The 24,773-nt window shown below is 46.9% G+C and overlaps 1 protein-coding gene across 2 annotated transcripts in view; it reads right to left on the bottom strand.

Annotated features, from left to right (window-relative positions):
• Positions 1-343: 343 nt before the first annotated feature.
• Positions 344-24,773, bottom strand: part of nrp2a (neuropilin 2a) — a 65,436-nt gene continuing 41,006 nt past the window's right edge. The window contains exons 9-17 of one of the 2 annotated variants that reach the window (XM_014151294.3): positions 23,588-23,937; positions 23,290-23,434; positions 17,352-17,432; positions 16,400-16,561; positions 11,000-11,265; positions 9,548-9,644; positions 8,123-8,155; positions 2,909-2,968; positions 344-2,724 (exon numbers count right to left, since the gene is read on the bottom strand). In XM_014151294.3, the coding sequence (XP_014006769.3) occupies positions 2,408-2,724; positions 2,909-2,968; positions 8,123-8,155; positions 9,548-9,644; positions 11,000-11,265; positions 16,400-16,561; positions 17,352-17,432; positions 23,290-23,434; positions 23,588-23,937 (1,511 nt within the window). In that variant the 3' untranslated portion in view covers positions 344-2,407. The other variant, XM_014151295.3, reaches the window with a different exon arrangement.

The raw sequence follows: 24,773 nt of genomic DNA, 5'->3' as shown, positions 1-24,773 counted from the left end.
CTGGGCTAATGGGAGGCCATGGAGAGATGAGAGGAAAACTATGGCTGGCTGACACTGTGTGTATGCATGTCTGTGTTCATGTTTGTGTTTGAAAGCCTGTGTGTGTGTGACCTATACAGAGAGTTTGTGAATACAAAACGGTGTACAGTGTGTGAATAGAAATGTGCCTGTGAGGATGTTTGTTAGAGTGTTTAAGTGTGTACATGGCTATGGACAATACAATGTACTGTGTGTGTGCGTGTATAAGCCGAGGTTACCTCAGTATCCTCATACTAACAACCCATCTGAAACTCACACAAAGCAAGACAAATGAGCACATCCAGCGATGACCACCAACACTCTCTGCATGGTATAAATCCTTTATTAAATAATCATAATAACAATATTAATAACAATCATAAAAAGAACATTTCTGTACAAAGCCCCCAAGCAACAATTAGGTCTGACCAGAGTCAGGTTGGTCAATGTGAGGTTTAGGCCCTCTCTTGCCCAGGGAGGTGTGTTTTAGCCCCTCCTGCCCAGACAGATTGGGCTACTGTTCTGTATCTGTAATCTGATATGGGCTACAAAGGCAAGCTGGACCACAGAAGCTCCAAGGCACCTGGAAGAGAGTCAGTGGGGTCCAGTGATGGGAGCCTCTGGGATAGGAGAGGGAATGTGGGTTGGTGGGACGGAGGGCAGAAGGGAGAAGGGGATAAGCTCCACCTCATGGCCCAGCAACCCCCCCACCCCATCCCAACAACCTGGGCCTCTTGATCAGCACTAGCCTGGGCCCACTCCAGTGCCCCCCTGACGCACACAGACCTATACATGCCCAGCATCGCATCAGAATGACCAGGATACTATTTCTTCGGTGTGTGTGTGTGTGTGTGTGTGTGTGTGTGTGTGTGTGTGTGTGTGTGTGTGTGTGTGTGATCAGCGTGTGTGAAAGTGAGAAGTCTGAGGTACAGTGGAAATATTTACTGTTCTCTTTCCCTCCTCCTTCACAAGGCTAGATAGTCCAGAGGGAGCTGGTGTGTTTAAATCCTCCTGATTTACCTCTCCCCATGAACCTGTTTCCTGTTAAAACGCCAGCCTCGCCGTGACAATGCAAAATATAGTCCGTGTGAAAAAAAGAGCAACAAACATCAAACGAGGAGAGCACGAACCATGACACCAAGACCGCATCGGTCCACTCTGAGGAAATGGTGTCCTTCCACCGGTGTTTCCTCTACCAATCGCTGACTTCAAGCTCAGATGTCTGTCCACTGTCAAGCAATGGTCTAGAATATATATAGATCTTTTTTTTGTATCCCATTTTGCGTTTTATTGTTGATTTGTTCCGAGTACATCGTCCCCGGAGAGGTTGATTTAGGATTTAGTGATCCATTGATTCATTTTTTTCTTCTCTCTTTATCAGTTCTCATTTGTAGACGGCTATTCAGTCTCTGCCTGGATTTCCCAGCAATCCATACGCTGCACTGACCAAAACCCATCTTCACCTTGACGTTTTTACTTCACCTAGCCACAGTTTACTGTAAACACGACCGTCAACCTTCTTTTCGATACAACCCACCGGCAACGACAGCCTGAAACTAAATCCAACAATAAACTCCCTTGCTTTCGATCTTCAACAGAACACGTTTAGAAGAGAACATGATTAGAACCTCCCTCCTTTCTTTATCCGCATTTACAGGCTGGGCAACGGGCCAAAACAAGAAACAAAACAGAGAAGGCTTGAACAAATAACAAAAAGACACACCAAAGACGGTGATTAGTTTAAAAATACCACAGACCTGTCAGAAAATGGGGGGGAGAACTGAGGCTGATGTGTTACAGAGACGCAAGTGTCTAACTCAACAAAAACGCTTCATAAAGAATTCACTTCACTAGGTTCTAGGCCACTGTGTCCACATGTCTAAGCCACTGGGTCCAGGTGATAGAGAAACACTATCTAAGCACCTGTCTAAGGCGTTTTCAGTGTCAAGGAGTTTAGCCTAACATCTTTCCAGTTTAAAAACTAGACCTAGAAAACTATAATGTATTTATATGGAGTTCTGAATTTTGGGGGGGATTAGTAGGTATTTGCCCATTGATATGTGTTGATATTTGGACTCCCCTGTCAATGGAACAGTACGCTATAGGGACCACTCTGGGAAATACCCAATCCTTCCCTCATTGGCTTTGGTCCAGAAAACCCCACCCTGGACTGCACCACTTTGATTGAAGCAGGGGGGAGGGGTCTCAAGATCAGTCTAAAAAGTGGCTTTTCCCCAAAATGTCCTTCCATCTGGCAGGTGTAGTCCTTCAGCTCAGAAAGGAAATTCACAGTCCAAGCAAAGCAGAGAAAACAAAAGAGGAGATAATCTCCTCAAAATGGCCGCCTCTCTCCTTTCCTCTACCCCTCTCCTCTCTCTACTCTTTCTCCTCATGCTTCGGTGCAGCAGCGCTGCTGGTTGAGCTTCACCTTGTGCTTGAGGCCGTCGTACAGCTCAAAGTTGTAGTTCTCCAGCGTGGTAGAACTACGCGAAGACAGGCCACTGTAGGAGCACGTGCAGTAGAGCAGCAGGCCAGCACACACAGCTCCCAGCAGCACGCCCAGGGAGCTCATAACGATGATGGTGACCAGGATGGGGTCCAGCGTGTACAGCCACGAGTTGTCCTTCTCTGCCGAGGAGGAGACCAGCGTCTCCGGTTGCTCGGAGGACGGGGCGGCCGTACGCAACTCCTTGGGGAACGCCCAGCCTGGACGAGAGGAGAAGGAGAGAGAGGGGAGATGAGAGAGAGGGGAGATGAGAGAGGAGAGGGAGCGAAAGAGAGAGGAGAGAAAAAGAGATGCTTATTAGAAACTAGGCGGTTTTTCACAGTTGGAAAGACATTTTGCAGTAATGGACACATAAAATACATTGTAGTTGATGGAAGCACTTACGTCCATCTAACTGGTCCCTGCCATTAAAAAGTCTGCTGTCTCCAAACTCTGGTCTCTTATCTATGAGCGAAGAAGATACAACAGAACGATTGTACAACGCCAAGCATCCATACAGTACATTTTGGTTTCGTGCAATGTAAGCTGTCTATGTCAAATCTTCCTTCATTGTAATTACTAATTACACTCACTAATGACTCTAATGTGTGTTGGGACTGCTAAATCCCAATGGCATACAGACACATATCACAATGTAGAAAAATATCACTTTATTACCACAGATCATACTATATTCACATTCATTTAACTAGAACACACTTTTCACATTGCTCACAAAAGAGGTGCGAAGCCCAAGTAAAGTATCAGCAAACAATTTTACCATCATCATCATCATCATCATCCTCCTCATCCTACAAATAGATTATGCACTGAGCTGTAAACAGACAGGGAGAAAACACAGTTCCCTCCTGGCTTCCGCCCACTGCATTGTGATGTGGTGTGGTCATCATGAGATACCAATGAGTATCAGCAGTGAGAGTGGTGCTTAGAAGTGCTTAAGCCTAGCCCTCCCCCAAAATTCACCCTGGCGCTGTTTTTGAAAACGGCACTTTAACTTCACGTTTATTGTCATCTTGAGAGGTGTGTGTGCAACACTTGGCATATGGACAGAGGTGGGAGTAATTGCTTGGCAAGGAACACCTTAACTGGAGCCCTCAACGAGAATCATTAATATGGTGTCCAGGGGCAACGGCTGCTGGTATGTGCGCCTATGTGAGAGAGAGAGTGTACGTGTGGGTGTGTGTGTGTATGCATGAGAGATTGTGCCTGTGTGTGCAGGAGACGGGAAAAGAAAAAAGTGCTTACTACAGACTAAATAAAATGTTATCGCTCCATTACCTGATTAGAGATATTAAGAGCTTGGAGAGGACCTACGGTGAGATGGACAGAGTGGGGTGCCCAACCCCCAGTTAATTTAAAAGCACATTGTGAGAGGGTACCAAAAAAACTTCTCTTCACTCTGAGAAAAGTAAAAAGCCTGATTGCCACACACATTCACCCCACTCAATGGAAGACTATATGTCCCTTATAGCCCTTATCAAAACCCCCAGATAACATAGTGGCTTCCATAGAAATGTGGAGGCATCACTCTAACCCAAACACATTCGGTTGTCCTACTTAAAGGGACAGTTCATTACAAACTCAAAGTTTGTCAGATGCTTTCAGACCTGGGAATTGGTCTTATCTTGAGATAAGTTCACGTCCCAGGCCACCGGTTGTAAATGGAAGCACCATCATTTACTGATTTTATGTTGTTTATCTTTTCCACTCATTCGGGGTTGAGGCATATCGGTGGATCAACACAACTATGGGACGTGGACTCAGACTGCTTTTGAGATCGGAAAGCACCTCTGACATATTTGGTGGTTAAATGGGCAGGAATTGAACTAAACTACCTCTGGATGTACAATAATGCTGAGATTGATAACTGTTTATCATTAAAGGGATAGTTCACGCAAAATGAAATCTTGTTTTTCTTCCCCTGAAAGCAGTCTATAGAATCCATGCTTAGGCTTTATTTACATGGCCACAGTTTTGTAATTTGGGTGAACTTCCCCTTTAAGGGCCATCTGATTCTCAGAGCTCTCCATAACCACTAACAAACCAACTTAAATATGTGCTAACTATTATCATAATTGGGCCTGGTCCCATTTCAAACATATTTCCAATTATCTTGGCCACCAGTTGTTATATCATTACATTCTTTGCCATTTTGTTTATACCCTCAACTTTCTAATGAGGGATGCATCCTGCCAGCATCCATCTTAAGTTATTGGGAAGCATTGTTTGTAGTTTGTCTTTGGTTTCTATGTTTTGGAGGATTGTCAATTCAGAGCACACGCAACAGAAGACAAGAAAAATGGCTTCCAGCTGTTTGAGAGTATTGCATAGAGTTGGATGTGGGGCTTATCAGCCACGTTTTCACATGAGTGATGCCACTGAGGACTTTCTAAGATAGAACACAAACAATGTGTGAATGAACATTAATCACTGATAATGATGATATTATAAAGAGAGGGACTCTGCTCACAGACTGACTGAGGGGTCATATTCAATCAAAAGCTTGATGCAGGGTTTCCGGTGTGGAGCTACTAAAATGTTATTCTTGAGCTGCGCGAATGAGATTGATTCCTCAGGTCAATAAGAGTGACACATAAAAGCTCAACTTCATATTCAAACATGCTTTTTTTTGTCTTACACTGGTAATACCCAATAACCCGGCCCACTCATAATAAACAAAACATAGACAACTGTAACAGTATCTATTTAACATCTCCTTCAGTAATAGTAACACTGACATCTTAGCAGCCTGTCCTGAAGCACAATCTTTACAATGAAGTAGCTCCTGTGGCACATCCATTGTCTCTGACTGTAACATTCCCCCTCCTCTCCCTCTTCTCTTCCTCTCTCAGAGTGTTGCCAGCAGAGCTGTCAGTAAGACAGTATCTCTCACTTGTCTGTTTGTGGTCTGACAGCGCTGGATGGTTTACATGGCTGAACCACTACACTCACACCGGGCCGGGAGGTTAGCCACACTGAGTGTGTCCGTGCTGGCGTGATTCCAGGAAGCCCATGGGGTAGGGACTAGAACTAGAACCAACAGTCCTGTAAGGCTGGAGGTTGGGTTTGAAACAAGCCAATCGCATCGATCGCTTCATCTCTACGTAGTCCGTAGACAGGTTCAAGTTATAGAAATGGCGTTCGAAGAGCTAGTCTGTGAACAGTATCATCCACTGCTGATGAAAGCAGGACCCGGAAAATGTCACTGTCAATACCACTCCAATCCTTGTCCCCCGTTGCGTCGTCCATGAGCCATCAGAAGGGGAAGGGTTTAGCTGTAAGGTCCACCTCTTCCTTTCAGCAGAGGGCATATGTTTGCTGGCCGTGGTTGTCTAGCCTCACGGTGAGCACGGGCTCCGTCCCTGGAGCGGCCGTTACCGGGTTACTGGCTGAGCACTGGGAGTACTGAAAGTACTGGGACTGGCTGTGGTAGGCCACAGAGAGTTGGCTCTTCTTCGCTGCCAGCCTTCGTCGAAGGCAACAGAGAGCTCGTACCAAGATGGCCACTGCCAGGAGTATCAGGGCACCCCCGGCGGCCACGAGGTAGTACCAGAGGGTGGGTACGAGTGGCCGCGCCAACGTGTCTACTGTGGGGTCACTCCCGCCAGGAACACCTCCCCCTGGTGGAGAGATAAGGAATATGTTGGCTCGGGGGGTGGGGGTGGGGGGGGGGGGGGGGGGGTGCAAGCTAAGCACATCCAATGGACTGCTTTGTTTTGGTGTTTTTTTCTCCCCTGTGGCTTTCCATCACATGAACAGCAGGCGTACGAGCACATGGGCATGCACAAGCATGCCGGCTCAAACGGGGGAAAAAGTTATTCATCACAGGATACTGGCTGAAATAAATCAAACGCATCAGGGTTTTTTTTTTATCTGAGGATTGAAGCTTAGGTTGCAGTTGATGGCGAGAGAGGTGATTTTCACACTAAGAGCAGTGGAGCATAGCTACGGATTTTCAATGAGTCTGTGGGATTGAATTGATCCAATGCTCCAATGAATAAAGGTCTCATGTAATAACTTGGTGTGAAACAAAGGGCGTGGTAATTAACTGTAACAGAACGGACGCACACACACACACACACACACACACACACACACACACACACACACACACACACACACACACACACACACACACACACACACACACACACACACACACACACACACACACACACACACACCACACACACAGGACAGAGACATCTGAACAATCCCCAATATGAATTGATACCTAATTAACTTGTCAACAAACAAATTCAGTTTGAAAGAAATGAAACCAAAAGAGGTTTCAAGCAGTGGTTGATTTATGATTGAAACCTGGGTTGGATCAAGACACAAACTGTAAGTTGACTTTTTGTAAATTGACTACGCTGATGAAGTAAAATGGCTTTTTCCCCAATGAGGAGCCACTACTTCCTGTTGGTACAGGAAGTTCCAATGCTCCACTGACCAATCATAAGACCCCATGGAGCCTACATAGGAATGTTCTGGATTGTTCTCCCTTTAATTTGGAGACAGTGATGGAATTTGTTTGGCAGGTTCAAATGGATTTCCTTGGAAAAACACATTGCTCTGTTCTGTTCTAGTCTTTGTTGCTCTCTGGGCCAGTTCTTTCCTCTTCAAGCCAAGAAGTATCTCAGTGGAGACCATCCCAACACCCAAACACAGCTCCTCTACTTCAATCCTATGAACCCCTCTTACATTCTTTGCGAAATCGCCCTAACAACGTCTTCCAAGACGTAAGCTCTCCTATTCATACGGGTCTGTGAAATCATACGCCGACAACAGTTTCCAAGCCCTCTTAGGTCTAAGCTAAGAAAACGGACCAAAACCAGCAGTTTAAGGGTCCGAGAGGGAGAGAGAAAGCGAGAGATAGCTGAGAGACTCCATGTACGGTGTAGAGTTGAAGCCACCCTGAGTATTCGACCATGTCACACAATTACAGAGGGAAATGGTGCGTGTACCTGCCAACTGCACTGTGCACACGCTCATTAGACAGAGCTGAGAGGATGAGAGAGACACCGGCGTTGCAGCTGAGTCACTCTACTTGATTACGTTTCACTACGAAGTGTGTATGTGTGGGGGTGTATGGGGGTGGTGGTGTGAGTGTGTGTGTGTGAGAGAGTCTGTGTGTCTATGTGCGTGCGTCACGGTGGAGGAAGAAATTGCACACACACACACACACACACAAATTCCCAAGCTCTTATCTTATTGGAACCAGCAGCCAAAAACACTATATCAAGTAATAACATCAATCCCCTTTAGCTCTTCCAATATTTCTATTGAGGCAGACAGTTCTTTTAAAACCATGGATGTCAAAGCAATAGTATGAATTCCTCTGCAATAAACTGGATTCTGCTGGATTCAGTGGGCTCTGATGTCGTTTGATGATGTCTGGACGCTGATGATGATGATTCTGGGAATCGTTTGTCACCAAGGGAGCATTAATCAAGCGGCGAACACTGCTCTTGCACACCCATTTCTATTGATTGGACTGGGCTTGTCACACGGGTGCCATCAAGCAAAGCGAGCAGGAAGCGGAAACATTTGCACAGGAAGTGACATCGTTACACGGCTAAAGGGGCGCAAACTCACCTGTCATGTCGGGAAGGAAGGCAGCGAAAGGTTCTGAGAGAGAGAAAGAAAGAAAGAAACAAGACTGTTTATAACCTGAACAATAGCTAGGAAAGTCAGCCAAAAACATTTAAACAAATTGAATTCGGATTCAATTTCTGTTCGCACTGATATCACTCTATTGCCAACTTTCTTAATACATCAACTCAAGAGAAACACAATGAAAGAGCATGTGGGTATGTATTTTCTTGGGGTAGAATGCAATGTCAAAGAGTGTGTTATTGTGCGTTGGGAGACTTGGAGGGCGACTGTGGGAAGTTTGAGTCATTCAAAGTTGTGGAGTCCAGTTGAGCTGGGAAGGTTGCTGCCTGGCTGGCTGACTGCACACACAATGTTCAGTCTGATTGACTTGGAATGGTAACAAAAAGCATGGGGGCCTGTGAGAGGGGCGACTTGGGAAGCGGGGCCCTTTTTGGCTGTAACACCAATGTGCTGTGAACAAACTCGACTGCGCTGGTTGATAAGAACACTCCCAGCATGCCTTGGGAATGAGGAAGGAGGAGAAAATGGGTAGAGGAGTGGAGGTACTTCCACACTGGTTGACAGAGGGGCGACGGGTTTTCATCTTTCGTCTAACAACCACACTACCGTACACATGCACATACCCCCCCCCCCACACACACACACACAGCCCAACTGTATGAAGTCAAACTCAATGATGGCAGGTTTTTGGCTCAGAACCCACAGTCTGTCTGTGATCTGTTTAAGACCTACTCCTAAACCCCCCTGCTCTGGCTAGATTAAAAGCCCAGCGCACACACGCACGCACGCACGCACACCCACGCACACACACACCAGTGCCGGATCTATTGCTTTGACGGCTCTGGAAAGCTCTGTTTACAGATACGAGAGACTAAGAAATCTAATGAAACATAGATTAGCATCGCGGGGGCCCACGGGGCGTTTCTGGCCTACTTTCCATTCTTCCTTTCTTTCTCTGGCAGAGGAATAACACTCCAGTCTTTCGTTCATTCTCTCTCCTTTCATCTCTTCGCTACAGCTTTCAGAAGTACCAGTCTGTCTGTCCCCAAGATTCTGATGAGGGAACTTGGGGTGTGTGTTCGGGTTTGTTTGTGTGTGTGTGTGTGTGTGTGTGTGTGTGTGTGTGTGTGTGTGTGTGTGTGTAGTGGGGTGTTTAGAACACAACTGGAGTGACAAGTCGGGGACCCCAGGGGAGGAGAGGAGGAGGAGGAGGAGGAGAAGAAGGAGGTAGAGAAGGAATGAAGGGATGATGGAGAGAGAGAGATAGAGGGGGGAACAGAAGTTGAGTGGTGTGATGACAGAGGAATATAACTGGGGTGCTGGAGGGTCAGGTGTGTGTATGCACATGTTTGTATGTGTGTCAGTGAGTGTGTGTACACATGTTTGAATGATCTGCAGACTTACGTGTGCACTCCTCCAACGGTGTACCGAAATTCATGTGGATGTTGTCGATCATGATATGGCCCTTGGTTCCGTGGTCAACGAAGCCTTCCATAACCACCTGAGAGGAGGACAAATAAGGGAAGGAAGAGGAAGAGGAGGGGAAGGAAGAGTAGGGGAAGGAAGAGGAGGAAGAGGGGAAGGAAGAGGAGGAAGAGGGGAAGGAAGAGGAGGGGAAGGAAGAGGAGGAAGAGGGGAAGGAAGAGGAGGAAGAGGGGAAGGAAGAGGAGGAAGAGGGGAAGGAAGAGTAGGGGAAGGAAGAGGAGGAGTAGGGGAAGGAAGAGGAGGAGTAGGGGAAGGAAGAGGAGGAGTAGGGGAAGGAGGAAGAGTAAGGGAAGGAAGAGGAGGAGTAGGGGAAGGAAGAGGAGGAGTAGGGGAAGGAAGAGGAGGAGTAGGGGAAGGAAGAGGAGGAGTAGGGGAAGGAGGAAGAGTAAGGGAAGGAAGAGGAGGAGTAGGGGAAGGAAGAGGAGGAGTAGGGGAAGGAAGAGGAGGAGTAGGGGAAGGAAGAGGAGGAGTAGGGGAAGGAAGAGGAGGAGTAGGGGAAGGAAGAGGAGGAGTAGGGGAAGGAAGAGGAGGAGTAGGGGAAGGAAGAGGAAGAGTAAGGGAAGGAAGAGGAGGAGTAGGGGAAGGAAGAGGAGGAGTAGGGGAAGGAAGAGGAGGAGTAGGGGAAGGAAGAGGAAGAGTAAGGGAAGGAAGAGTAAGGGAAGGATGGGTAGGGGAAGGAAGAGGAGGAGTAGGGGAAGGAAGAGGAGGAGTAGGGGAAGGAGGGGGAGTAGTAGGGGAAGGAGGGGGAGGAGTAGGGGAAGGAGGGGGAGGAGGAGGAAGGGGAAGGAGGAGAAAGAGTAAGGGAAGGAAGAGGAAGAGGAGGTAGGGGAAGGAGGAGGAGGAAGAGTAAGAGTAAGGGAAGGAAAAGGAAGAGTAAGGGAAGGAAGAGGAAGAGTAGGGGAGGAGGAGGAAGAGTAAGGGAAGGAAGAGAGAGTAGGGGAAGGAGGAGGGGGAACAGTAGAAGAGGAAGAGTAGGGGAGGAGGAGGAAGAGTAAGGGAAGGAAGAGAGAGTAGGGGAAGGAGGAGGGGGAACAGTAGAAGAGGAAGAGTAGGGGAGGGGGAAGAGTAAGGGAAGGAAGAAAAGAGGAAGAGTAGGGGAGGAGGAAGAGTAGGGGAAGGAAGAGGAAGAGGAGGAGGGGAGGAGGAGGAGGAGGAAGAGTAGGGGAAGGAAGGTGAAGAAAGAGGAGGAGGAGTAGGGGAAGAGGAGGGGAAAAGAAACAAATGACCTACATGTAGATGCAGGGATATATCTTATACATAGAATCACTGCAACACATAACCACTAGTAATATACTTCTACTTGTTTCTCCAGCTATCTCCAACAGACTATTTTTATGGTAGGGAGAGGGGAGCATGCTAACGCCCGAATACCTGGAACTCTTTGGGGGATCGGGGCAGGATGGTGCGACCCTCCTTCCAAACGGGTCCCTGGTTGCCGCGGAGTGCCCATAGAAGGGTCTCCTCGTGATGGGCATCGCGGAGAAGGATGCGCAGGGTGCCCTGGGCCTCTCCCCACAGCTGGTAGGAGAAAAGCAGGCAGAGAGGCCCCGTGTCGAGTCCCACCATGGGGCTTAGGATCCTGGCTCGCTGCTGCTCCGTCTTGGGGTTGGCTTCGATGTAGAGGTAGCTATTCAGGTCTGTGTGGGGAAGGGAGACAATGCAGTGGTGGGTTTACAGACTTGGGATGTTGCAGTGAGGGGAACACATGGGAAATACATGCACACGTGCACACACACACACACACACGAGGGAGTGTACACACACACACGTACGCACATCAGCACACACAAGAACAAAACCACAACTACAAGGTCAGACTTACAATAGCACAGGGATATGATAAATACCAAATCACGCATGACAGAAGAATAGGGTCAGTGAGAGCACTAAGGGAAGGGGATGAATTCACAGCCAACCGAAGGGAGTCATTCCCATTGGTATTCAGGTAGACCCATTAGACAATAGCATTGTGTTAAACACAGTCAGTTGTTTGTAGAAGATGTTTAGTGAGTGAATTGGATGTGGACTCGGAACCCTGACACACGGGTGGGGAAGAGTTAAGTGGGCGATGGACCAGTATCAACACAATCCTGACAAAATCACCTGTGCTTTATCGCAGTGTGTGTTAGAGCAGTTATGTGAGGGAACTACAGATATAAATCATCACGTGTGTGCGTGTGTGTGAATATTGTCCAAGAGGCACTACAACGAAGTGATGGATATTGGCATCACCATATTCCAACTGAATGTTCATGTATAAACCGTTATATATTAAACTGACATGAATGATGTAATATATATATATATATATATATATATATATATATATATATATATAAAAATAGTATATAAATAGTGTATATATATATATAAATAGTATATAAATACACTATTTATATATATATACACTATTTATATACTATTTTTATATATAAATAGTATATAAATAGTGTATATATATATATATAAATAGTGTATATATATATATATATATAAATAAATAGTGTATATATATATATATATATATATAAATAGTGTATATATATATATATATATATAAATAGTATATGTCCCCCTGTACCCAGGCAACAGGTATCTATCTTCAACATATGATTCAAACGATCATTTTGACCCCATGGACTTTCAGTCCTTGAATCTATAGCTCCATCTACAAATTGTTTGGTGATTATACTTCTCCAGTTCCATCCCTCAGCTTCATAGAACACATTTATTGGATTTATTTCATAGCAAACACATTTTTATTAAGAAATGGGCCTTTATTGCTGTTTAGTTGAAGCTCGACCATGGAAACAGAACTCAATGAGCTTGTGCACAATGTCATAGTCATTGACCTCGATTGTGATGCAGCTGTGATGTCATCAGAACACCTGGGAAGCAATGTTCTAGAGGTCAACCACATCATTTAGGCACTTGAAAGCGTTGCCTATCACATTGCTATCTGCTCTGAACAATTTAAAAAACATATAATTGCACCAAGTTCTTTCAATAATGGACTATCTCCAATTTCTGAGCCAGTTTGGGCCCCTCCATCCCTTCCCTTTGGACCAGTTCACCTGGTTAGTGTTGGGGATGGTTCCTAAGGATGTTCTGGCCTCATGGCTGATCACACAGATGACAGGAGGATCTCCCGTGCCTGGAGTGGCTGCCTACCAGAACCCGAACCAGGTTTGTTTGGCCTAGATTATAGTGAGTCTGAAATGGCAACTTATTCCCTATATAGCTAGTGAAATACTTTTGCCCAGAGCCCTGGGTCTAGGGCGGGTTTCTCAAAAACACTTTGAGACAAATGCTGATGTAAAAAGGCCTTTATAAGTACAATGTGATTTATTGATTGATTCATTGCAGGGACAATGGCAAAGTGGATTTTTGACTACCCCGCCTGCATGCCAGTTCCAGCCCGACTCAGCCCCTGCCACCTTCCAGCCCAACTCAGCCCCTGCCACCTTCCAGCCCAACTCAGCCCCTGCCACCTTCCAGCCCAACTTAGCCCCTGCCACCTTCCAGCCCAACTTAGCCCCTGCCACCTTCCAGCCCAACTTAGCCCCTGCCACCTTCCAGCCCAACTTAGCCCCTGCCACCTTCCAGCCCAACTTAGCCCCTGCCACCTTCCAGCCCTACTTAGCCCCTGCCACCTTCCAGCCCTACTTAGCCCCTGCCACCTTCCAGCCCAACTCAGCCCCTGCCACCTTCCAGCCCAACTTAGCCCCTGCCACCTTCCAGCCCAACTCAGCCCCTGCCACCTTCCAGCCAAACTCCAGCTATGGACAAGACCAGGATCATTTTATGGACTGGAAAGAGGGGCCCCAGATCAACAACAACAATCAAGTGCATTGTCATCAGGATGTGGAGCCAATGGATGTCGATGTTGTTGTGGAGGTGAAAGACAACAGCCAAGCACTAGCCACTTGGCAGGCAAAAGTCTGGCCCAGTCAATCAGCAGCTAAAGGCCAGGCAACAGTCTGGCCCAGCCAGTCAGCAGCCACTACCAAGAACACAGTCTGGCCCAGCCAGTCAGCAGCCACTACCAAGAACACAGTCGGGCCCAGCCAGTCAGCAGCCACTACCAAGACAACAGTCTGGCCCAGCCAGTCAGCAGCCACTACCAAGAACACAGTCTGGCCCAACCAATCCGCAGCCACTACCAAGACAACAGTCTGGCCCAGCCAGTCAGCAGCCACTACCAAGAACACAGTCTGGCCCAACCAATCCGCAGCCACTACCAAGACAACAGTCTGGCCCAGCCAGTCAGCAGCCACTACCAAGAACACAGTCTGGCCCAACCAATCAGCAGCCACTACCAAGACAACAGTCTGGCCCAGCCAGTCAGCAACCACTACCAAGAACACAGTCTGGCCCAACCAATCAGCAGCCACTACCAAGACAACAGTCTGGCCCAGCCAATCAGCAGCCGCTACATTTTGGTCATCCAGCCAGCCGAATGCCGTTATGTTTTGGCCATCGAGCCAGACAGCAGTCTCCAACAACCAATCAGCAGCCTTCACTAAGAGAGATTTTGGCGATATGAGGAACAGCAGCAGCACTGACCAGGACCATGACCCCAAGAGGAGGAGGATGTAAATGTGAGGGACTCTAAGGGTCATTTTTCACTGAAATGGAGGGTCAGTGTCACAGCCAAAAGACCACAAGCTTGACTATTTTCTATAGAAAAATAAATGTTTGATTTATTGCAAACTAAATTCAGCATTGTTCTTTTGTGTCCATGTTATGGTTATTGTATGTACATCGTGGAGGGAACTAAATCATTTATTTGATTATATTAAAGGTTTAGACTACCTGGACAGGAATCAGCATCCACAATGTAAATTCAGATAACTCACTTGTTATGAATTTAACACTTTTGTCAAGGAAATGTCACCCTACAATGTGTGCCTAACTTGAATCTTGGAGACGACTGAAATGTGTGTTGTATGCGAGAGGGAGAGAAAGCTTACTACATTCAAGTGTGTATTATGCTGTGCAGTACAGTATGTGTGTGTAGCCACCTAATAGTCTGTCTAGCAGATCACACAGTAGTATCTGTGGAGGGGAAGAAGGCTTCATCCACGATGGCAGCCCCCCTCTGCTCTCTGGTGTGTGTGTCACATCAGACAGCGTGTGTGACAGGGTCTCGCTTGGCCTTTCCAAACACCACAGTGTGTGTAAGGAGCCCTCCCATTCAGCACCATACGGCACTGTCTATCACTGTGTATATCTGTGTGTGTGAGTGTGTGCGAGTGTGTGTATGAGTGTGTGTATGCGTCCGTACATCTGCATGTGTGGGTCTTCACCACACAGAAAACATCCCCCACTTTATCAACCGTCTCCCTACACCTCGGGTGAACCCGGCGTCTCTGAACGCTCCCCCCATTGTTCCGCAGCTTGTTCAGCAGACGGCTCATCATCGAGAAGGGGCGCGTTCACGTGATGTGATGCAACAGCATTATTAATCCATTTTCTCAGCAGTCTCCTGCAGCGAGCGAAGACAACGAGAACTCAATCTACAAACGCAGGCCTCGCTATCGACGCCGCCAGCACCACACGCTGATATGCTACGGCGCTAGTTCTCCGGCTGTTATGTTTTCACATTTTAAAAGAGAGATCAAGAGGTTACTGGGTCTGGGTTTTCTGGGTCACGAGAGAGATAAAGGGAGGGAGGGAGAGAGGGGGAGAGAGAGAGAGAAAGAGGCAGAGAGCGCAGGAGAGTGAGACTGAGTGAGAGGGAGAGAGAAAGGGAGAATGGGAGAGAGAGAAAGGGAGAATGAGAACCTCTCTCCTAGGCTAATGATGATTTGGCTACAATCTTCGACCTACATACCCAGGGATCCCCCAATATAAAGCCCAGGTGACAGACATCCCCAACCACTGAGCTCGGGCAGGTCCTGAAACTCCCCCTTCAATTCTTCACAGCCTGCAGCTCGTTAAATATTTCATGGGCCCTATTCGAAATATATCAAAACCAATGAATTTTAAAACAAGGTCAGGATAACAATCCCTTTAACCCCCAGTGGCTGAGTCCCGAATGGCCCCCTATTCTCTATTATAGTGCACTACTTTTGACCAGGACCCGTAGGGCCGTCTCATAGGGACCTGGTCAAAAGTAGTGCACCATATAGGGAATGGGATGCCATTTATAGCACAGTCAGTGTAAGAAAACCTCAAAGAAAAACTCCAAACTGCTCATATCTTTAATTAATATGCCAAAAGCTTCACTCTTTTTTGATCTGGGGGTATGTATAAAAGGAACTTAATAATTGCTCTAAGTACATGGAAGTCTACTTAGAGAGCCAGAGATTTGCCTGCAAGGTAATCGAGGGGCAGGAATGCGCGGCTGGGAATAATGGTTTTCCTGGTTTTTTCCTCTGTAATCTCTTGCCTCTGTAGTTAGTAAGTGCTGCTGGTTCTTAACTTTTCCCGGAACGATCCGTTAACATCACAGAGTTGTAGCGCAGTCACATACAGCAGACTGGATGACTTACACATTATAAGTGTGTGCGTGTGAGCGTGTGTGTACGTCTGTGTGGTTGTGTGTGTTTATAAGTCACAAAAGCAGCCTCGGCTGGGGCTCAAACAGAGTTTTTGTACATCCACATGTTCACAAACACTAAACAAGGACTACTGTATATCAAGCTAAATTAGCCCAAGTGGCTATTTAACCTCTTTCTTGCCTTCTGAACATGGTTGTGGTGAACCACCATTGACAACCCTGATTTAGGCGGGGAAGCTCGCTGTGCTATGCTCAGGGAGACTTACCGGTGGGGGGCAGAGTGAGGTCCAGGCTGGGGCCCTGGGCTGGGGCTTTGGAGCTGTTGTGGAGGGACCAATGGAGCGAGGCGCTGGGGTCGTGAGTCCAGCCACACAGGCCCTGCTCAAAGTCACACACACCACCCATGGATGGAGGGGAGGAGCTAGCTCCTGGAGAGAAAGGGTGGGAGAGGGACGGAGAAAGAAAGACAGAGAGAGATCGAGAGAGAGACCTCAATCAAACATTCTACAATAACATACACTAGCGTTCAAAGGTTTGGGGTCACTTAGAAATGTCCTTGTTTTTGAAAGAAAAGCAAAATATTTTGTCCATTAATATAACATCAAATTGATCAGAAATACAGTGTAGACATTGTTAATGTTGTAAATGACTATTGTAGCTGGAAACGGCTGATTTTTAATGGAATATCTACATAGGCGAACAGAGGCCCATTATCAGCAACCTTCACTCCTGTGTTCCAATGGCACGTTGTGTTAGCTAATCCAAGTTTATCATTTTAAAAGGCTAATTGATGCTCCAGATACTCAACTAGTCTAAAGAAGGCCAGTTTTATTGCTTCTTTAATCAGCACAACAGTTTTCAGCTGTGCTAACATAATTGCAAAAGGGTTTTTTAATGATCAATTAGCCTTTTAAAATGATAAACTTGGATTAGCTAACACAACGTGCCATTGGAACACAGGAGTGATGGTTGCTGATAATGGGCCTCTGTTCGCCTATGTAGATATTCCATTAAAAATCAGCCGTTTCCAGCTACAATAGTCATTTACAACATTAACAATGTCTACACTGTATTTCTGATCAATTTGATGTTATTTTAATGGACAATTTTTTTTTGCTTTTCTTTCAAAAACAAGGACATTCCTAAGTGACCCCAGTGTACATACAAACAATTTATCTATATGCAACATTTCCACATAGCATGCTTACAGACGCTCACCTCTGCTCGCCCGCTGGGCAGTGCTGCTCTCCATTGGACTAGACAAAGTGGGAGTGGCTGTGTTGGCCAGAGTGCTGGTTTCTATGGAGACACAACACATAAGTGTTGTCAGTTACATCCAAGATGCTCAAAATGAAACATACTCAATGTAACACACTCAAAGAAACAACACCGCTCTGTGAATGTGACCACAGCTTTCTGACTAATCAACAGTTTGCCCATGAATACAATTGCTCAATCTCTGCTCACTCCACGCGCCTAAATGAGAGTCTGAGGTCATCTCCCTCCCTCCCTCCCAGTCGAGGTGACAGGCTGACCCAGGCGGTAGTAGCCCAGTCATGTTGTGTCTCTTAGCCCAGACATCTCCCTCCCTCCATGGGTCTCCACTGTCTCCACCTCCATCCACAGCCCAGTCAGACCAGCCGCTGGGGCCCTGGCAGGACAGGCCAGACACCACTGGCTCCATGGGTGATGGATGGGTCTAGCTAGTTCACCTTGGAATGGAGGATCACACACACACACACACTCCTTCCAGCGGAACATGGCCTACAGGCTGCATTAGGAATGTTATCGGCAATAAGTAGCCATGTTATTGGGACCAGATGGGACAACCCTGGTTTCGTTATGCAATGACAGAGGGAAAGGTTTGGGTTGATCTCTGCTTTCCAACCAGTCTAACCAAGGTCCTAATCATATTATCATATGGGAATTTGTGGAAACTCTCTTCCAGACTCTGTTCTAAAAAGTTTGGGAACCCCTGCCTTAGAGTATACTGTACATTCAACTTGTGCTTTCTGATCATTTCTATGTAAAAATGTGTATCCAAGACGGCAAAACATCCCCCCCCCCCCCCCAAAAGCAGTCATACATTCAACGACAAACACGGAGGGAAGTTGATTACGTTGTCCCCATTAGGACCGATTGAAAGCGAGTCCTGCTGAGAGTGAAACTAGTCCTGCTGGGAATGAGGCTGTCCTAATATGGACACCATAGATGATTGATCCTTTGACATTTTACCGTGACACAACTGCCTGTGAGGTAAAACTTCAACGGATGAAAGGAATGCAGCCGGACGTCTGGCGCTGTGGAAAAACACAACTAAATAGCACTAGGTGAAAGAACAGTGGCCAGCTGCTGAGGTCTCTGACTGCGTGACATTAGCCTAACGGTAATGTCACACCCTGTACAGAGGAAATTAGTTGGCCTATCAGATTTTAATCACCAAGGAGCTATGGGGACCCCACCGGCAATACATTAACCCCCTACTCCTCCCTAACCTTTTTCACATCCGAGGACTGTGTATCCTGTTATTTTATCCCCCTTAGCGTAAGCCATTCCTCCGAGCCATTGCATCTCTGTGCTTTCAAAGGTCAGGCCTTGTCACAGTGTAAACGGCTTGACCTTTGTGGGGTGTGACAGGGGTGTGTGTGCCTGTGTGTGCGTGTATGACAGAGGTGTCAGGGGTAACAGGAAAGAGACGAGGAGCTATGACCTGCCTGCCTCGCCCCGAGGGCTCTCCACTCCAAGACATGTGTGAGGAAGCAGCTACAGAGCTGCACCGAGAGGCCGGCCCTTATACAGTATCACTGTGCCTTTCTCCTTGTGCAGAAGGCCTCCTCGTGCAGGAGGGCCTCCTCGTGCAGCAGAAGCAGGAGAAGGACTAACCATGCAGGGAGAGGATCCCCTCATGCATCAGAAGGCCCCCTCACGTATCAGAAGGCCTCCTCATGCAGGGAGAGGGACCCTCATGCAGGAATGGCCCCTTCAAATCAATTCAAATTTGATTTGTCACATGTGCTGAATACAACAGGTGTAGTAGACCTTACAGTGAAATGCGTACTTACAAGTCCTTAACCAACAATGCTTTAAGAAGTTTAAGAAAAAAAAGTGTTAAGTCAATGTGCGGGGGCACCGGTACAGGGCCTATATGTATCAAGTGTCTTATAGTAGGAAGGCTGTTTTAGGATCTACTCAGAGCTCTATCTATGTTATGTCATTTATTGTGATCTAAAACGCAAAACCGATCCCAAATCAGAAGTCCTACTCTGAGACGCTTGATACAAACTGCACCAGGGGAACTGTCATGTTACAGAGAATACACTGAACAGCGCTCCAACCCTTCCCCTTTCTCACTGTTCTCAATTCCCCCAGCCCCCGACTTCGCTCCTTCTCTTCTGGAAAACAGCCATAGCTCTCTCCAAAGAATATGACTCAGCAAAATATGAGCAACAAAAAAAAAAGTCAATTATGTAACGAGTCTCTGTAAAACACACACACACACACACACACACACACACACACACACACACACACACACACACACACACACACGACATTGTGCATGCTGGAAAAACATGTTGTTTTTCCTTCCCTGCCGGACATGTAGGGTTAAGTGTTATAAGAGGGGTCATCACCCCCTATGACACCCACGTCACATGGTAAGGGAGAAAACGCTGGCGCAAACAAGAGTGCAGAGACACAAACACAGCAAAGCGTTAACATCCTCCCCACACTCTGGATTATCATTATCAAAAGGAATAAGACAATGGGCTCCATTTTCGGCAGGCATTAAACCAGCGCAATTGTCAAACGCACGCTCCTTTACAATATTGTGACCTGTTAAAACTGGCTTCAAACCCTAGCGCCAGGATTGGTCGTTTAGCTGTTTTATATGGGCTTGCTTGTGCGGAGGTGGGAGGGGTGGCAATGTTTTAGCTGCGTCCTTAAAAACGTGAGCCAATTTCAGGCAGCGCCCGTGGGGATATTTAAAACCGACCAAAATCTTGTTTTAGCAATAACGCGGTTGTTTATGGCACGGATTTTGACAGCAGAAGTGCAGCCAATCCAGCCATCACGTACAGTGCCCATATGCACATGGAACAAGAGAGATGTACTTTTTGTGCCCGTAAACCTGGTATGGAGTATACATTTGTTTTAAAAATCCCATTTCCTTTCATTTTATTAAAAAACAAGTATAGCCTTCCCTCCTCTCAATGAAGGCTGTTTTTGTTGTCCTGCCCAATGCATTCGCTCACTTTGGAATACATCTTAAATCACGAAAGCTCACTTTGGAATACATCTTAAATCACGAAAGCTTTATTAAAAGATAACGTTTGAGAGCAGCAAAACAGTGAGCGGACACCCCCTTTGTATCGATGTACAGTAGGCTATTGTGCGTTATTTTAGCCAGCTCCTGTTATTATTTTGGATGTGCGTAAAAAACCCTCAACGCAGGCTATATGCCCATCATTTAAAGAGGTTTGCTTGTTTTCTGTTTCGTTTGACTAAAACACATTCCCTTTTTGGCTACCCTTACCTTACAATAACGAAAGCTGTTTCAACAGCAATGCGTCTGGTGTCTTTCTTATCCTGGCCATGCATTAGCCAAAAAAGGTTTATAAATGTTTCACTCTTAGTCAGCATGCTTTTGCATTATTCACATAGGCCTACCTCCAGTGCATAGGCTTGTATACATCCCCATTCCAAAAGAGCACATATTGTCCTGTTACCAAAGACGTACTCCTCCAAAACATATTCAAATGATTCAGTCCTATAACGCCATATCAACGGTAGGCCCAGGCTATACATTGCTTATTGAGAACGTGCCTCACTCATAATACAATTCACAGGAGCGTAGTATTTTGTTTTCTTCTTATATGTGCGATGTGAAAAGGCCTTTATTCATTGAAGCCAATTACATCCAAACATATTGATTAAACACTAGATGTTTTTTTTTTTTACTGTTGGTATTACTCATTAGTATAGCCTATGCTATTCAATCCACAGTGGACTAGGAAGAGAATATTTCGTGCCCCCAGCCTAATTGGAGTTGATGACAACGCAAAGACGTCAATAACCTGAGACAACAGCATGCAGTATTAAACTATGAAATGTGTTGATTGGCCAATGAGTGTCACACCTGTAATTTATTCATAATTAATCAACATGATTCAAAAAAATATGCCAAAAATACTGTTTCAATGTCAAACTTGCATTTATTTTTTTTGGTCTTCTGTGATGTCTATAAAGTGTAAATTGAATACATTTCAACTCTATATCTGAAATGGTGTCGTCTTTTACAGGGGGCTTTTGTTTGTGTGTGAGGTGTAAACTTTTGTTTCAAAGTAGATGTGTTTAAGACCAAGAAACACTCTGTGTGACCCTGATTTAGTCCACTGCAGTAAAAGGTTAAAATAGAACCCAATATGTCCGTGAAGACTGTGAAGCAAAGCCTAAGAGAAACCTCTGAAGTTGATCTTGAAAGAAGACATGAGATATCCAGGCAGAGTTTTGTGCTCGATGCGTATGTGTGTGCATAAGTGTGTGTGTGTGTGTAAGAAATAAGACCAAAGAGCCTGGAATGAACAGAGAGGGGGGGGGGGGAGGAGGGGGGGGTGATGAGAAACAGAAGAGGAGAGTGGAGGAAGAATGAAGAAAAAAAACATTTTCAGACCCACGCACTATGCCTAAGGGTGGGAACAGAGAGAGGAGAGAACAGAGCCATGTGTGGGATTTAACAGTGAGAGAGAGGGAGAGAGAAAGATAGTGAGATAGTTGGGGGCAAGAGGAAGACGGAGGATAGAGGGAGAGCGAGTGAGAGACAGAGAAAGGAGAGAAAGAGAGGTGATGGGAGCAAAAAGGAGGGATGGCAAAAGATTTACAATCCTCCCTCCGGTGATACGAGGCACAGCACTCCAACCCTCACGCACTGTGAACACTCGTGTGTGGTGTTAAACTACTCCATCTCTCTGGGATCTCCTCCGTGTCCAATAAAGAGAAGCCTGTGACGCATTGCATTAACACGGGGCTTTCACCTGGTCTCAATGCCTTTTACATGTGGCAGGGTTAACATCGGGACGGCTGTGGCTGTAGCCTCAAGGTGAAGGGATGCCGGTTTGAATCCCAGCGCCTATGTGGAGACCCCACTGGGGGGCAGCAGCAGGAAGGGATGGGGTGAGGAGGGAGCGACAGAGGACAGCAAGGAGAGAGAGAGAGATGTAGGGAGGGGAGGAATGCAGCTCATTTGTCAATCTTTCATGTAGGCCAATCATGGGTGTGGTACTGAGGGTCCCTAACAAAGGGCACTAGCCTGTTATTCTGACAGAGAGCGAGTGTGTGTGTTGGTGTCCTCTTGTTCTGTGTTAATGGAGGGTTCTGGCTTTGTTTCTCCTGTAATGGCGTAGTGAGTGAGTCAGAGAATAGTGTGATAAAAAATGAAGAGGTCCACATCATCCTTACACCACCAAACAGGGCTGTGTACCTTACACACACACACACTGACTACAGTGTGTAGGTGTTGAGACTTCAGCACAGACGTTCTGTGCAGGCCCATTAGGAGCCATTGTCTGTCTGTGTGTGTGTATGTGTTGAACATTCTATTCAGGGTGGGAACAGAGAGAGGAGCCTAGAAGCAGCTCAGGGAGATGAGGTGTGTGTGTGTACTGTATGCTTGCAGTGATGGTGTGTGTGTGTAGGTGTTGAGCCCACTGTCTGGCGCTGTAACTCAGGCGTCCTGCGTAGGCCCAGTGAGAGTAGTGAGAGACCAGATGTGTCTACTGCCTCACATCTGGATAGCAGACCATACCAGCAGTGTGTGTGTGCGTGGTACCCTTGGGACCGATTCCTCAGAACCCGTCCAAACCTTTCTCCACTCCTTGTAACTTTAACCTTCACTCTTTCCAAGTCTTCCCTCACTTTTCCACTTCCACTTGCTTTCCAACTCCCAACTCGGGTATCCAGTAGACTCGCAGGTGATATATAGCATGCGCACGCCAACACACTTTAAAAAAATAGATATATTTGTAGAGTATTTTGACAGAGAGGAGAAACAGATGGAAAGTTTGGAGCGGGGACTGAACCCCGGTCTCCGGTGGGGAGAGGAGTGTACATGTGTCTAAGCCGGGAGTGTTATCACTAGAACCACGGGATCGAGTCTTACCTGGCACGCCACAGCCCAGTATTTCCACTCTCATCCCGATCCCGGCAGGAGACCACCTCTCTGGATAGATCCTGATGAACTGGGCCAGGGTCTCCTCAAAACGCCGTAGCTCAGGGGTGTCGTAGTGGGTATTCCCCTCAAATATCTGCAACACAACACACAAATAAAGCAGAACTATTGAAATCTTTATATAGATGACTGAAATGAGTATAAATCACACTTTAGACTGACACACACACACACACACAACCCCCACATCACCCCCACCCCTACACATGTCCCCCTCCCCCACACCCACCTTGGGCAGGCTGGTCTTGCTGTCCATAACGAACCCCCAGTTCTTCCCGTCTAGACCGTGCGCCACGCGGTACTTCCTCACAAAGGCCCTGTTGTCGGTGCTGCTTGTCCCCTCTCCGCCCCTCGCCCCCTGGGTAATGATCCCCCGGACCATCTTGGGGACACCCAGGTCCACTTGGAGCCACTCCTCCCCAGCCAGGGGCTGAGCGGGGCCGGGGAACCAGCCTGAGTGGCTGGCCACCAGGCGGGCGTTCCCCGGGGACCACAGCATGTCTCGAGCCGACGAGGCTGAGATCTGGGCGTCGGGGAGCAGGCCAGAGAGGAGGCCCTGCATCTCTGAACACGGAGCATCTGAAGAAGAGGAGGAGGGAGAGGGACGGGAGGGGGTGGAAATGATCTATTAAAAAAAATCCCCTTTATTTGGTTCAATGTCATACATTACACAAAACGATCACATTTCAAACCTCACAAAGAAGCAATGAGAGAGAAGGGGAGGGGTTACAGGAGATGATAGAGGAGGAGGAGAGAGAGATGGAACTAGGAGAGAGAGAGGGCAGAAAGAGCGAGGGAAAGAGAGGGAGAATGGTAGGGGAAGAGAGAGAAAGCGGTAGGCAGAGGAGGTTAGCGAGGAAGAGACCGAGGGAGAAACAGAGGAGAGAAGACCAGAGACGAGACGAGACGGAGTGAGACCGAGAGAGGAGAAAGAGAGTGAGGAGGAGCAGAGAGGAGAGCATTAGTAGGGTTGACGGTTAAGAGTACACAGATCAAAGTTTCATGCTGTTATGTCACAGCACTAGCAATGAATGTAAATTAAGGACAAATGGCAACAGAAATGTGTGTGTGTGTGTGTGTGTGTGTGTATCAACGTGAGGTCATCGTGCGTAATGAGTGCTACTCTATCTCCCTCTCTGTGAATCACAGTTCAAGATTTACAAGTGAACAAGAGTGACATGAATGATTGATTGTGACCCTTTCTTGTGACATACTGCAATCTGCGATATTGTAGGGGTTGAGAGAAAGTAGGTTGGTATCCTGACATCAAAAACAGTGTAAAAGGGCAAGAGAGGAAGAGGGAAAAGGAGAGAGACAGAATTATTCAGAGGTAGAGAAAGGAGGTTGATCGAGAGAATTGGAGTAGGTGGAGAGGGAGAGAGAGAAAGAGGGAAACGCAAGAACAGAGTATGGAA

Source organism: Salmo salar, chromosome 17 (assembly GCF_965601325.2).
Source record: "Salmo salar chromosome 17, fSalSal1, whole genome shotgun sequence".
Lineage (NCBI taxonomy): Eukaryota > Metazoa > Chordata > Actinopteri > Salmoniformes > Salmonidae > Salmo > Salmo salar.
Note: the sequence above shows the minus strand (reverse complement) of the source record. Positions and strands in the feature narration are given on the sequence as shown.